This window comes from Chenopodium album, chromosome 21 (assembly GCF_948465745.1).
Source record: "Chenopodium album chromosome 21, dcCheAlbu1.1, whole genome shotgun sequence".
NCBI lineage: Eukaryota > Viridiplantae > Streptophyta > Magnoliopsida > Caryophyllales > Amaranthaceae > Chenopodium > Chenopodium album.
Window position 1 is genome coordinate 38,541,355 of NC_137854.1, and position 12,558 is coordinate 38,553,912.

The following is a 12,558-nucleotide window of genomic DNA, read 5'->3' on the forward strand; positions in this document are numbered from 1 at the left end:
TAAATCAGATCAGACCTTAAAAAATTCAGACCAGATCTACTTATTTCAGGTGAAGAGAACAAGTCCTTAACGTTAAAAAGTACAAAAAAGAAACAAAGATGACAAATCATATAAAAAAAAGAGTAATTTTATCAAAAAGACAAAAAGTACAACCTTTAAATAGAAATAGCCTTGTGATTTTGGTTACCTAAGGATAAAATACAGACTTAAGGTTTTTTTTAATTGACTGAACTGAGTTGAACTTATTAGAGCTGAATTGAATATTTTATGAAAGAAGAAATTTAAGATAAGAACTGAATTAAACTAAACTAAGTATATTGAAGCTGAACTGAACTGAAAATGAGCTGAAAAAGCCCTTGTAAATACAGTTGGAGTACTCTCCAGTCCCTAGTCCCTAGTCCCTACGACCCTATTGCTCTCTGTACGTCGTTTTCCTTTTCTGGAAAACCACGTGTCTTTTTGCCTCCCTACATGCAAGTTGTAATATCTTTAAGTTGGGAAAAGTACATTAAAACAAAAAGGAAATATGTGGTAGAAAACAAAAGCCGATTTATTGGCCTAATCTAAATTAGGTTGGTGAGATATTGCTTAATTGCTTTGGATCCCCGTCCCCAACTCTCTTCCTTCTCACGAAAATAGAAAGAAAAAAAAAAAAAGCAATATGGGCCATATAAAAAGTAGTTAATGGGCTTCATTATTGGGCCACATATGAGCAACCATTGAGTCCAGTATGATCACAATTTGATGTTGGTCCAATAATAAGCCCACATTCCTTATCATGTCATTGCTTGAGCTTGTAATAAGGTCCAGTTATACTTTCGTTTTTACACAAGATTTTGAGATCACAAATTTCAATGCTAGATAACCTAGAATTCAACAATTTTAATCAAAAATTATGATGAGGCTTAAGTTTACTGAATTTGAAAAAAAAAAAAAAAAAAAAGCGCTCTGTAATATGTTGAGAAACATGATCCAACCAGACTACGGAGTACTCATTTATCTTAACAAATCCACCAATTTAGGTTACATTGGGCCAAGTCCCTTAGGAGAAGGAATGAATAAGGTAAAAACACTTTCAAAGTGAATCTAGTGAGGTTTGAGCAAATATGCATGACCTCTGATGTAATATCTTTTCACTACATCAACTGCTATTTAAAGTGCTATATTTATTTAGGTGGTCTAAAGACCCAAAAAAAAAAAAAAAAAAAAATCTCAATTTTAACCACTCTATATAATGGATCACCCATTCATGATATTATTCATACTTTCGAAAACTTAAATATTTCACTAAAATATCAATAGCGAATTAGCGATAGTTGAGCAATTACTTTTGTATTCACCCTGTTTTCAGTAATTTACTGTACATCGAGTTCACTTTTGTCAAATTTAGTGTCACTTTTGTCAAATTTAGTATCACTTTTGTCAAATTTATCAATGAATCATAAATAACTCTTATATATATCACAGTAACTTTTGTGCGTTTTAGTGCAACTTTTGCGCCTTTTATAGTCACTTTATAATGGATGTTCAGTAATTTACTGAACATCCGTTTTATTTAAAAGTTTGTGTTAGCTGAGACTTAGTTTGAGGTGTTAGAACTAATCAAATTATGAGATTTCATGCATACTGAACTAAGCTTGGAAATGCAACATACCAATAGAAATACTCCGTAGATGGTTAAATAATTAGATTATGAACACTCATACATACAACAACAAATACGTATTAGTGATTTACAAAAGCTGAACATTAGAATGCAGTATTACTACTCCGTAGTAAATATTCCAGTTGCAGATTATCCAAAGTACAAAAATATTACAGCAAATAATGTTATGAGTTGTTCTTACACACAAACACACAATAATCATATACTTTTGGTCTTGTGAATTATGACAAGAGAACACTCAGCATATATATGGATTACAGCTCGAATTCACAGCCATTTATATGTAGCCTTTTTAACTAGGATCAAAGGCATGTTCAAGGTAGCCAATTTGGTAAGAAATTGTTGGCATTAGCTCCTGCCGCGGCTGCTGCACTTACTGGATCAGGCTGGTAACTGCAATTCCATACAATATTAGCTTAACTAACTAGGTAATAATACCGTAATACCCATGTCATGCTCGGTTCTTTATAATTGATACAGGAAACGCTAAGGTGGCATACGTACCCCATTTGCAGTGTTGGTTCACAGTCAAGAGGGTGAAAGAAGGTATCATCATGAGGTTGAGCAGGCTGTCTACCGTAACCAACATCTTGCACATTCCCCCATTGAAGAGAACTTGCTTGGTTTGCTTCAATCAACTGCGCCAATTTATTGTAACGTAACACAGATAAGGATACACTACAACAATAGTTTTACTCAAGTCTAGGTACAAATTAAATTTTGCAAAATAATATATAGTACCAAGTATAATCACAGACAGAAATCATGCAAGTGGCTTTGATAATTCAGTCATTATAAAGCGGTAAAATTGGTAAAAACCACCTTTTATGTTCAACTTTTTTGAAAAAAATCACCTTTTATGTTTTTTTTTTTAATTAAACCACCTTTTAAGTATCTAAATTTTTAATTGCACCACCCCTATTTCAAATCTAACATATTGTATCTCAACCATCCACTTCCAAATCATCAACCATAGCAAATCTATAAAAAATGATGATGATGTATTTCAAATCTAACATATTGTACTTCCTCTGTCCCAAATTAGTTGTCTCATGTGCATAGATAGTTATTTTGCGAACAACTAATACGAAAACTATGCAACCACATGGAGGTAAAATGATGATGTGGGGGGAGGGAATAAAAAGGAAGATAAGCTACGCACCCTTTGTTTTAGAGTTCTGTTTGCTTCATTAAGCATGTGTTCCTGCAGCAGCAAAGATATTCTATTGAGTTAGGTAATGGTTTTGGTGAATTGGTAAGAATTTGTGGTTCCTCGAAAATTATTATCTACAAGCCTACTAGTAGCTAGTTTACCTTCCTTTGTAGATCAGTGAGTTGATCCACCATGCACTGTGTCTGCAAGGAATAGAATGTTAAAAAAAAAAAAAAAAAAAAACTTCCAAAACAGTAAGACGAAAAGCCATGAACAATTTTGTACGTACGCATACTACTTGGCCTATCAAATGAGTTAGATCGAGTTGGCTAGTTTCAAAATATCATAGCACTCTCTCATCTAGACGGTTTTTAGAGAGAGGACTGCAAGGACTAAGGTAACTCGAATTCCATGTCTATCTAAATATGATGAGCTGAGTTTGACTAAATAAATATAATCTCAGTCAAATTTCACCCTTCAGTATAGATAAAGGAGATGATGACACTGCTAGTAGAGTCCATGTGCAATTTCTCTAAGAATTCAATCATATGTTGGAATGATTTATCGCGAAAGAAACATAATGGTGGTAAAAACAATCAAAAACTTCTGTATGCACATTTATTCGTTGTTAGGGAAAGTAGACGTTCCAAAAAACCATATTCTGCTTAGATGACAGGTTTCTAGTTAACACCAACTACAAATGTATTAGTGTTAGAGATATGAGATATCGAAAAATATATGTGACAAGAGTATCCTAATTAATCAGTTCAATTTTCGAAAGCTTATCAACAAAACATCATTCAAAAACTAGCTAGCTACGTTCATTGCATGCATACCCAAATATCTATGTAGACCATAAAAGCTATGGACCACACTTTAGTATAAATGGCACTACTTATTGTAGAGTCCAAGTATTATACTTTCTTCATGGTAAGAGAAAGTATACACTTGCAAACCATATTCTTCCAATACAATTTTCACCAACTATAATAAGCATGTAAAAAGGGAAGGATTCAATTTAGTACCCTAATTGATCTGATCTGCTTCAGTGACATATCAAGCTGCCTCTCAAGAGATTCAAGCTCCTTGCTGCTTAGGGGACCAAGATCTTCTCCCATGAGATTCCTAACAACAGTATATGGAAAAACATCATAGCTTTAGTCAATGCTCGTAACCACAAATTTTAATGAAAGAACAATTGACATGTAACTAGCAGATCCCTCTGACCTATGTGTCCGCTGCAGGGACTCATAACGCGCTTTAAGCTTTAGGTACTCTTGCTGGCTACTTATTTCCTTCATTCATTACAACCAAGGAGAAGCATGAATACATTAAAATTAGTTAGGAAAGAGTTTGAGTATTAATATAGAACTGAAATGAATCACTAAATAAATCCAATAATAGCATCGATCCAAAGATTTCTATCTATTCAAAAGATGAAATGCCAAACGAATAGATGAATCGAAAAAACTTAACAAAAACAATGGGATGTGTTATAAGACAAATAGACCGAGCTCGTGTACTTGTGTATGATTGATCCTTAATCTTGTACATAATATAAACTATAATAGTTGTCTTCTCATTCACAATATAAAAGATGCATCATATTATGGCATTTAATTTATTTTCCCCCATTACTTCATTCATAAGTCAAAAGTGGATTTTTAACTCCATTAGAGATGAAAATTTGAGAAACTTGAACTCAACTTAATAACTAATCATTATTATTAATAAAGAAAAAAAAGAAAACCGAATTGTTAATATTTTTCTAGAAAGTGAACATGCTATAAGTTGATGAACTTAAGGTTAAAGTATTAGTCAATAGCACATTAGGGTTTACATTCCACCAATGGCATGACATTAAGCAAGCAATATTTAAGGTGTGGTAAATGAGAAATCATACATTTGTTTGGTTTAAAAACAAGCATAAATAAAAGTAACATAATTGAATGTACTTAAACTTAAGTTGTTACACTTGATTCTACTAACTCTAAGGCTCTAATCAATATTCCCTCCCAACCATTTAATCCCACCATATTCAACTAACTTTGTACATATTATTTTCTTCACCGACCACTCAGAATATCAATGCTCTATTACTTGTAAGGTTAAAATTGTTAATATGGAGTATGTATGTCAGTTTGGAATACCAATACAATGATTAACAACTTATAAATCAGCTTGCATAACCTTATCAAATGATTATGTGGGAATGTAGGAAATTAATGTTATAAATTCTACCAATCATCTTGTGTAAGCCACAATCTCAACAATCATCCATTCAGAGCAAAATCAGTAATTTAATATGTAATGTTGATTTTAATTTCCAAATCATTATGATATGGCTTCTAATGCATTTCTTATGACCTCATTTTTTCTGCTCTTGTTTATCTCAATTTCAAATTCATCATCAATTTCCAACTTGCTTGTAACCCTTTTGCATCCTAGCCATGGTCAGCCAGTCAGTCACTCGAGAATTCAGTCATTTTCTAAACATATTATGGGTATACTCCTTGAATTTTCAGCAAATTAAGCAAATGAAAAGTATACAAGACAATTATGAGAACTAAATTTTCATGGATAATTTACATACCAGGGCCTCTCTTGTAGAGACGGTGTTGTCTGGTGGTCCATAGTTGCTCTTTTGATACCTCTCTAGAGTCTTGAGCATGCTAGATGGCAAAGAATATATAGAGTGAGAAACTTCAATTGAGATATATATTCGAGAATTTTTGAAAACAAAAATAAAAACAAATTAAATCTTCAATCTTTATTCATTCAATCATAAGACCTTCTATGGTCATCTTACAGTATTGCACTCTTACAGTCTTACATGAGACTGTGTAGAGAAGAATAATTATGCAAATCATATGATCAATATATATGAGAAACGTATATGATATATGTATGCTGCAGAAAGCAATAAATTAAGCTAAACACTTCTTCAGCAAGTAGCATTGTTCTACTTCTTAAAGCAATCCTTTGTAGTAAGAGTTAGAGACCGAGCATGACAAATTGACAAGTAGCTCTTGCATCAATTGCAAGATTTTCAATGCAGTTTGCAAGAAATTAAAAAACTAGCATGCTTGTATCTTGTTACCTAGCTAAGTGTGGCTTCTTAGGAGATAGTGTAGGCACTAATCTATTGATATCTTCCAATTGCACACAACTATTTGCGCTCTAGGGCAAACAAAGCTTTAATCGACATTTATATATTCATCAGGATTAAAATTGGTTTTTTTTTTTAATGTCCACGCACCCATCCAAAAACATTACAATTAAAGTTTAACTACCCTAAAATAGGGTGTAAAGCTTTTCTCTTCAAACATACAATATATTGAATATTAAGACAAGAGCCAAATGCATATACTAATTAATGTCTGGATCAGATCAGATTTCCATGAAAACAAGACTAAACTCATGAATTAGTAACTTTTAATTTTCCTAAACAAAGATAACTCCCATATATTTATGGAAATAAAAACCAAACACTAAAATCATTTCATGTACTCAAATCACATGGATCTTCAGGGAAATATGATTGGATATTTTGTGTGGATACCAATGACTTCAACCCCTTGTCATCTTAGCTGTTTGTTTCATGAGGCTTCACAAAACCCAAAAAAATAAAAGCAATTTTTAAGAGTCTTGAAACCCAAAATACAATTAAGCATTTCAGATGGATTTTGCTAGAAATCCACTGGTTTCTTGCTGAAATAATGATTATCTTGTCTCATTCTCTTAAGAGAGCAAGAGATTGCCCAAAAAATATTAAATCAACTCAAATTTTACAGATCTAAGAATATCAGGAGAAATTCCTGGTAATCTGAAAATTCAGAAACCTGGCAATTTTGAAATCAGAGATTTAAAGAAAAGTATAAAACCCTAATGATACAAAAAAGTTTTGTTTTTTCAGCAATAATTATTTTTTCAAATAAATAAATATTACCACCCCAAATCTAGGCATGTAGCTGTAAGCCCTTATTAGTTGAAATCATGAAAAGGGATTTAATTGATTAATTAATTAATTAATTCAAGATGGAACAAATCCCAAATGATTACCTTAAACCTAGGATGAATCATTAAAACAGAAACCCTAATAAATACAAAATTGAGCACATTCAAGAATGTAAAGCAGCTGATCAATGTTAAAAATTTAACAAAACTCAAACTTGTTTTGGGGACTCAATTCCTCAAACAATATTATATTTGCTGTGACGGAAATTGATTTAACTTAAAATCATTTGAATCTTCCTCGCCGATTAAATGAAAAATTAAAAATATGTAATTTGAAAACCAAGATCTTTAAAATTGATATGTTTCAAATTTAAGGTGAACTGAAAATAAAACTCCAGAAAAGAAAATTCAAAATTAAAAATTTGTTGCAAAAAACTGATTTAAAAAGCAAGAGAGGAAGAGAGAAGAAAAGTAGGAAGAAGATGAATTAATACAAAGTTTGGTTTAGCATAAAAATGGAACCAAAAAAACAGAAAAAGAAGGTTGGGAAGTAGAGGCTATTGTTAGTAAAACCAAACACAGGACAAATATTACATGAGACCAGATCTAATGCTATTCAAAACTAAACACACAAAACACAAGAAATTAATTTTTAAAATTAAATAAACCCAAACTCCCATTTCAATTTTTTAAAAATAAAAATAAGGGAATACACAAAAAAAAACTGCTAAAAACGCTGAGACATTCACCAAAACGGAAACCTATGCCCTTCTTTCCCACCTCTTTCTCAAGATCCTTAAAAACTTCAAACAAAATTTCTTCTTTTATTTTTCTTTACATATAAAAAAGCAAACTTTATTGATATAAGTATGTAGGTAGCTTAGTCTCTTTAAATTGTTTTAAGAATTTTTATAACAACAACAAAAAATACAAAGTTTAAGTTAATTTGGAGTCGGCTAACATGAATCGTCATTAGAAACCATATGTCCCGGGGCGAATTTTGAAAAGAAAAGGAGGAAAGGTGTAAAAAAAAACAAACCTAGGGCTACTGCAAAACTCATAGAGTTTTCCTCGATTGGAGAAGATGATAAGAGCAACTTCAGCATCACAAAGTACAGAAAGTTCATAAGCTTTCTTCAAAAGACCATTTCTTCTCTTTGCAAATGTTACTTGTCTGTTGATCTTGTTTTCAATCCTCTTCAACTCCACTCTTCCTCTCCCCATTTTCTTCTCCTTTTCTTCTACTTTTTCTCTCTCTCTCTCTCTCTCTCTCTCTCTCTCCTCTCAATAACAAAGAAAGGTAGCTCCTTTCTTTTTATTCAGGAATTTGTTTGCTTTTTTTTTTTTTTGATGAATTATTTTATGAGGGGACTTTATTGAATTAGATGTATGATACTCTTTAATCTCTAATCATGAACTGATAACATTTGTTTGTTCAATTAATTACTTTTAGGTAAATTAAAGAAAAAAAAATAAAAATGAAAAATTGTGGGCCAATGATGCCATGTCCTAGTTGAGATTTTTTTTGATGGAACTTGTCCTAGATTCCTAGCTACTTAAGTTTGGAGGTGTAAAATTGGGGTGGTAATTACTTTGGATGTAGAAAGTTATATGGAGTATTATTTGAAGGGTCGTAAATCTTAAAATGTTGCGTTTTAGTGTTTACGGATACGGGTAATAACATATAAGGATTTTCACAATTTCTTTAGTCATTTATTTTAAAGAGAATATTTGTTGGAACTTGGGAAGCGCTTAACTTACTTCATATAATATTTGATTGGACCTAATTAGCTCTGATTTCATCTTTTATTTAAACCCGTTTAGACATGGTTAACCATGATTAGACTTGATTTGCAATGAAACTTATTATGTTTTTCAAGGTGAATAAATTTGTTTCCTAGGCAAAAAATAAACCCACTTCTATTACGAAGTATATTGTTTCCAAACATCCTATATATATTTATCTCCATACATGTCTAACAATTTATATCTTTTCAATCACTCTCACATTCTATCCATTTCTTTTTTTACCTTTTTAATATATTTTTCTTACTCGCTCTTTCATACTTACCTAAAAGCAAAATTTATATGCCCCGTAAAACTTTTCCCATATTGCTCTACTAAAATGTCAAATACAAATTAAATATTATTTGCAAAACATTTTTAGATACATCTTAATATTAATAGTCTAATATGTGTGGTCACAAGTGTGAAAATCATATGTGTTAGTTGCAACTAAAAGCCAAAGGAAGTCAAATATACTTGTATTTGACTGCAAAAGGTAAGACTTTCAATTGAAATTGAAGTTTTACTAAGATGTTTTTTTCTTTGTTTTTGTTTTTGTTTAAATAAAGAGGTGCTTATCTAAGAGAATTTCCATCGAAAAAAACTTATATAAGAGAATTAGGCAAGTAATTCATCACTTTTTATAGGAAGAAGTAGAAGGAGTATTTTAAAGCTCTCTAATTTTTAAAGATATTGGAAGTAATATGAATGAAGTCCCTTATTATCTTATGTAGTGCTTAAAACTAACCTATTGATAGCATATAAATCACCAGATTATTATTGGCTGATCAGGGAAGGACAAGAGTAGATGTCTTGATATGTACTCAATTGATTCTAAGACCTAAGTGTGAGAATTTTCAAATATGAACTTATTTATTTATTTATTTTATTGTGTTTTGGTTATAAGGAAAGATTGCCTCTCCATACCATTACACCTTTTTTTTTAAGCAAAACAAGTCAGTAAATTTAAATCTCACTACTATTAATCTATTATTGTTTAGTAAGACATTATTTTGCATTAACATATGTACTGTACTCATAAAATGACTATATATTTTATAGATAACCAAATCGAATCAACATATGTACTTATAAGCATGAGTACGACGACATCCTTACTTAAATTAATTGTTACGACATCCTTATTTACTGTACACCTTAATTGCTCGCTTTAATTAAAATTCTAAATAACTAATATTGTTATTTTGTGACATAACAAAAACAGACATAAAACATATACTACTCCGTATATATGATATTGATCAAATCATATACACCCGTATTGTCACATCAAATTACTACCTCCAGTCCAGTTTACTCGCAACAAAGGAATATTTAATGTCTCACAAATAATACCTCTTTGTTGCGAGTAAATTGGACCGGAGGTAGTACATATGTACGTACACCTCAATTGTAACTTTAATAATGTAGTCGTACTCTAGCCATTAATAGATTCAACAATCCTTTATACATACATACATTACATACATGCAACTCATTATTGCATACCCATTTCAATTTGAAATCTTATTACACCTTATTTGGGATTACAATATGAATAAATGAAAAATGATAAAAGTACCTGTTTATGGCAGCAATTTTCTTAATCATTTATGTTAATATTTTCAGTTAAACTTTGGGTCGTTGGAATATGTATGATGACTGTATGTGTGTACTGAAGTTGATTGATTGGACATTGGTGGTTCGAGGAGAGAGAAAAAGAGGTAGAAAAACCTTAAAATAACCGAGGGATTTCGGACACGTGTCGATATTCAAAGGGGTAAGTCACTGGAAAAACCCACTGCAATTTTTGCGGGTCGGGTAATCATGTGACCTAACCTTAAAGAACATGAAAATCAATCTCGTACATTTAGTTTTACTTTTTTTTTTTTTTAATCAAATTATTAATTTTTATTTTTTTTTGACGAATATACCCCTATATTGAGATTTGAGAGAAAGATACATAAAATCTATAGGGTTTTATGATGTAAGAAAGCATAAGAAAAAGGGTCTTTAAAGTTATTAGATTATTACGTCACTATGTACCATAAGTCCATAACAATTAAGCATAGGGCAATTTGTTGAACTGAACTTACACTTTCAATCAACATATGTCCTTGGTGAGAAATTAAACACTTTTTTTAAAAGACATCCGCTCCTTCTCTCTCTAGAAAGTTAGAAACCCTTGGTCTTATCCTCCCACCGCTTCCCCCTTTCTCCTCCCCTGCTCGCCGGCGATCGGCGCTACTATCTTAGCCATCGCCGGCGAGCCTAGTTCTTCTCTTTTTGTTTTGTTTGCTGTTTGGTTTGGTTCCTTGGTGGAGGAAACAAGGAAGATTGAAGCTTGGTTTTGTTCCTAAAGTTCACCGAGTCTTAATCTAGTTTGGGGGTGTCGCCAAGTGTTTTGATTCTAATATACAACGATTCGAGGAGTCAAGGCTACTCTTAACGCCGCCGTTGAAAGGAATTTAGTTAATTGGTTCCCGACGGTAAAGGTGAAGTTAAGACTAGGGTTTTCCTTACTTAATCAAAGGTTAGATTTAGGTGAGGCGGTCTCCCGTGTTGGCCTTGACGACGTGTTGTAGTGGTCAGTTTGGTTTTTGCCGGTGACGCAATTTTGGGTACTCTGCTTCTTCTTAAGACTCACTGAGTTATTTAGTGAGTTCGTGGTTTCTCAAGTTTTCTCTGCTGCGGTTGTTGCTTAGTTGTTGTTTTCCTTTGTCATAGTTTATTAATGTTTTTATTGCTTTTTTTGCTTGTTTTGTTGTTTAAGTTTTCGGTTCTCAATAATACTCCAACTATTGTTCATAAGTTGGAGTTGTTTTTGTATAAGTTGCTGGTTTGGTTGTTTGGGTTGTTGTCTTTAATTAAAGTAGTTCTTGTTATGGAGGGTTATGAAGTGTGGTCGTTGTTTTCGGTGTCTTGTTGGTTGGTTTTAGGGGTTGTAAGGTTAAGCAATCCCTGGCTAGTTTGGTTGGTGGCCCTTTTAGTTGCTTGTTCGGGGTGGGATTGTGTAATGGGGGATTGTTATGTTGCATGTGTGACTTCCCTCTTTGTTTGTTTGGGCGTTGTCCTCTGTGTTTGTGCTATTTTCCAGAGGCTAGCGATAGTTATGCAAGTAGAAAGTAGTCCCTGCATTTGGAGTTTGCAGGGGGAAGGTAAGTTTGAGGGGAGAGGTTTGTTTGCTTGTCCTTTTGCTTTTTGGATGCGGGATGATTTAAATCTTCGTTCTCTGGCTATCATCCCTGTGTTGGTGTTGATGATGACAATGACAGTCATCATTAAAAATTTCAATCTTGAAGGAGGCTCCCCAACTTTAATGTTTGGGGTAAGCAAAGTCCTCCATTTTCTTGCATTCTATATAGGTAGAATTGCAAGAAAGAAGCCTGCATTTTGGTGTAAGGTTTCTCTTGGCAGAGTCGTGGAAAAATTCGACTCTCGTTGTTTGGCTCCCGGACTCTTAGGAGGTGGCTATGCTTTTCAATCCCTAGGAGTGGAGTCATGTGATGGGTCTTTTTTTCGGCAACAGGAAGCTTTCGACTTTCGGGTGTTTTGTCTCTACACTACTTCCACCGGGATTCCGCATAGGCATTATGGCAAGTTTCGGTTCTCTTCTTTAGTGTTCACTTGCATTATTTGTCCTTCTCCAAGGTTTGGGTTCATTTGGCAACTTTTGGTCCAACAAAAGGTTTGGGTAAGAACCTTTCGGTTATCCGGGCTCCGAGGAATTTGGTATGATGCACGAGGGTGTAATCATTCACTTCGTTTTCCCTCTACTGGTTTAGCTAAGTGGGTTTTGTTGTTTTTAGTTTCTTGTTTTAGATCTCTTAGGTTGTAATTTGCCTTTATTTATGAAGTTCTCATTGTCAAAAAAAAAAAAAAAAAAAAAAAAAAAACATATGTCCTTGGTACCCACGTTTATGGATTGTCTTAGACTTTAATTTTAGATAGACATGATCAAGTACTATGTATCCAAAATCTATTGTGACTTTGTGAG

The 12,558-nt window shown here is 32.7% G+C and overlaps 1 protein-coding gene across 1 annotated transcript; it reads right to left on the bottom strand.

Moving 5' to 3' along the window:
- Window positions 1–1,747: 1,747 nt before the first annotated feature.
- Window positions 1,748–8,119, bottom strand: LOC145601425 (agamous-like MADS-box protein MADS4). Its single transcript, XM_081657442.1, has 8 exons — window positions 7,816–8,119; window positions 5,413–5,491; window positions 4,047–4,114; window positions 3,845–3,944; window positions 2,981–3,022; window positions 2,829–2,870; window positions 2,171–2,304; window positions 1,748–2,059 (listed from the first exon to the last, which is right to left on the bottom strand). The coding sequence occupies exons 1-8, from the start codon at window positions 7,998–8,000 to the stop codon at window positions 1,981–1,983; spliced, it is 729 nt and encodes a 242-aa protein (XP_081513568.1). The 5' UTR covers window positions 8,001–8,119; the 3' UTR covers window positions 1,748–1,980.
- Between the last annotated feature and the right edge of the window lie 4,439 nt (window positions 8,120–12,558).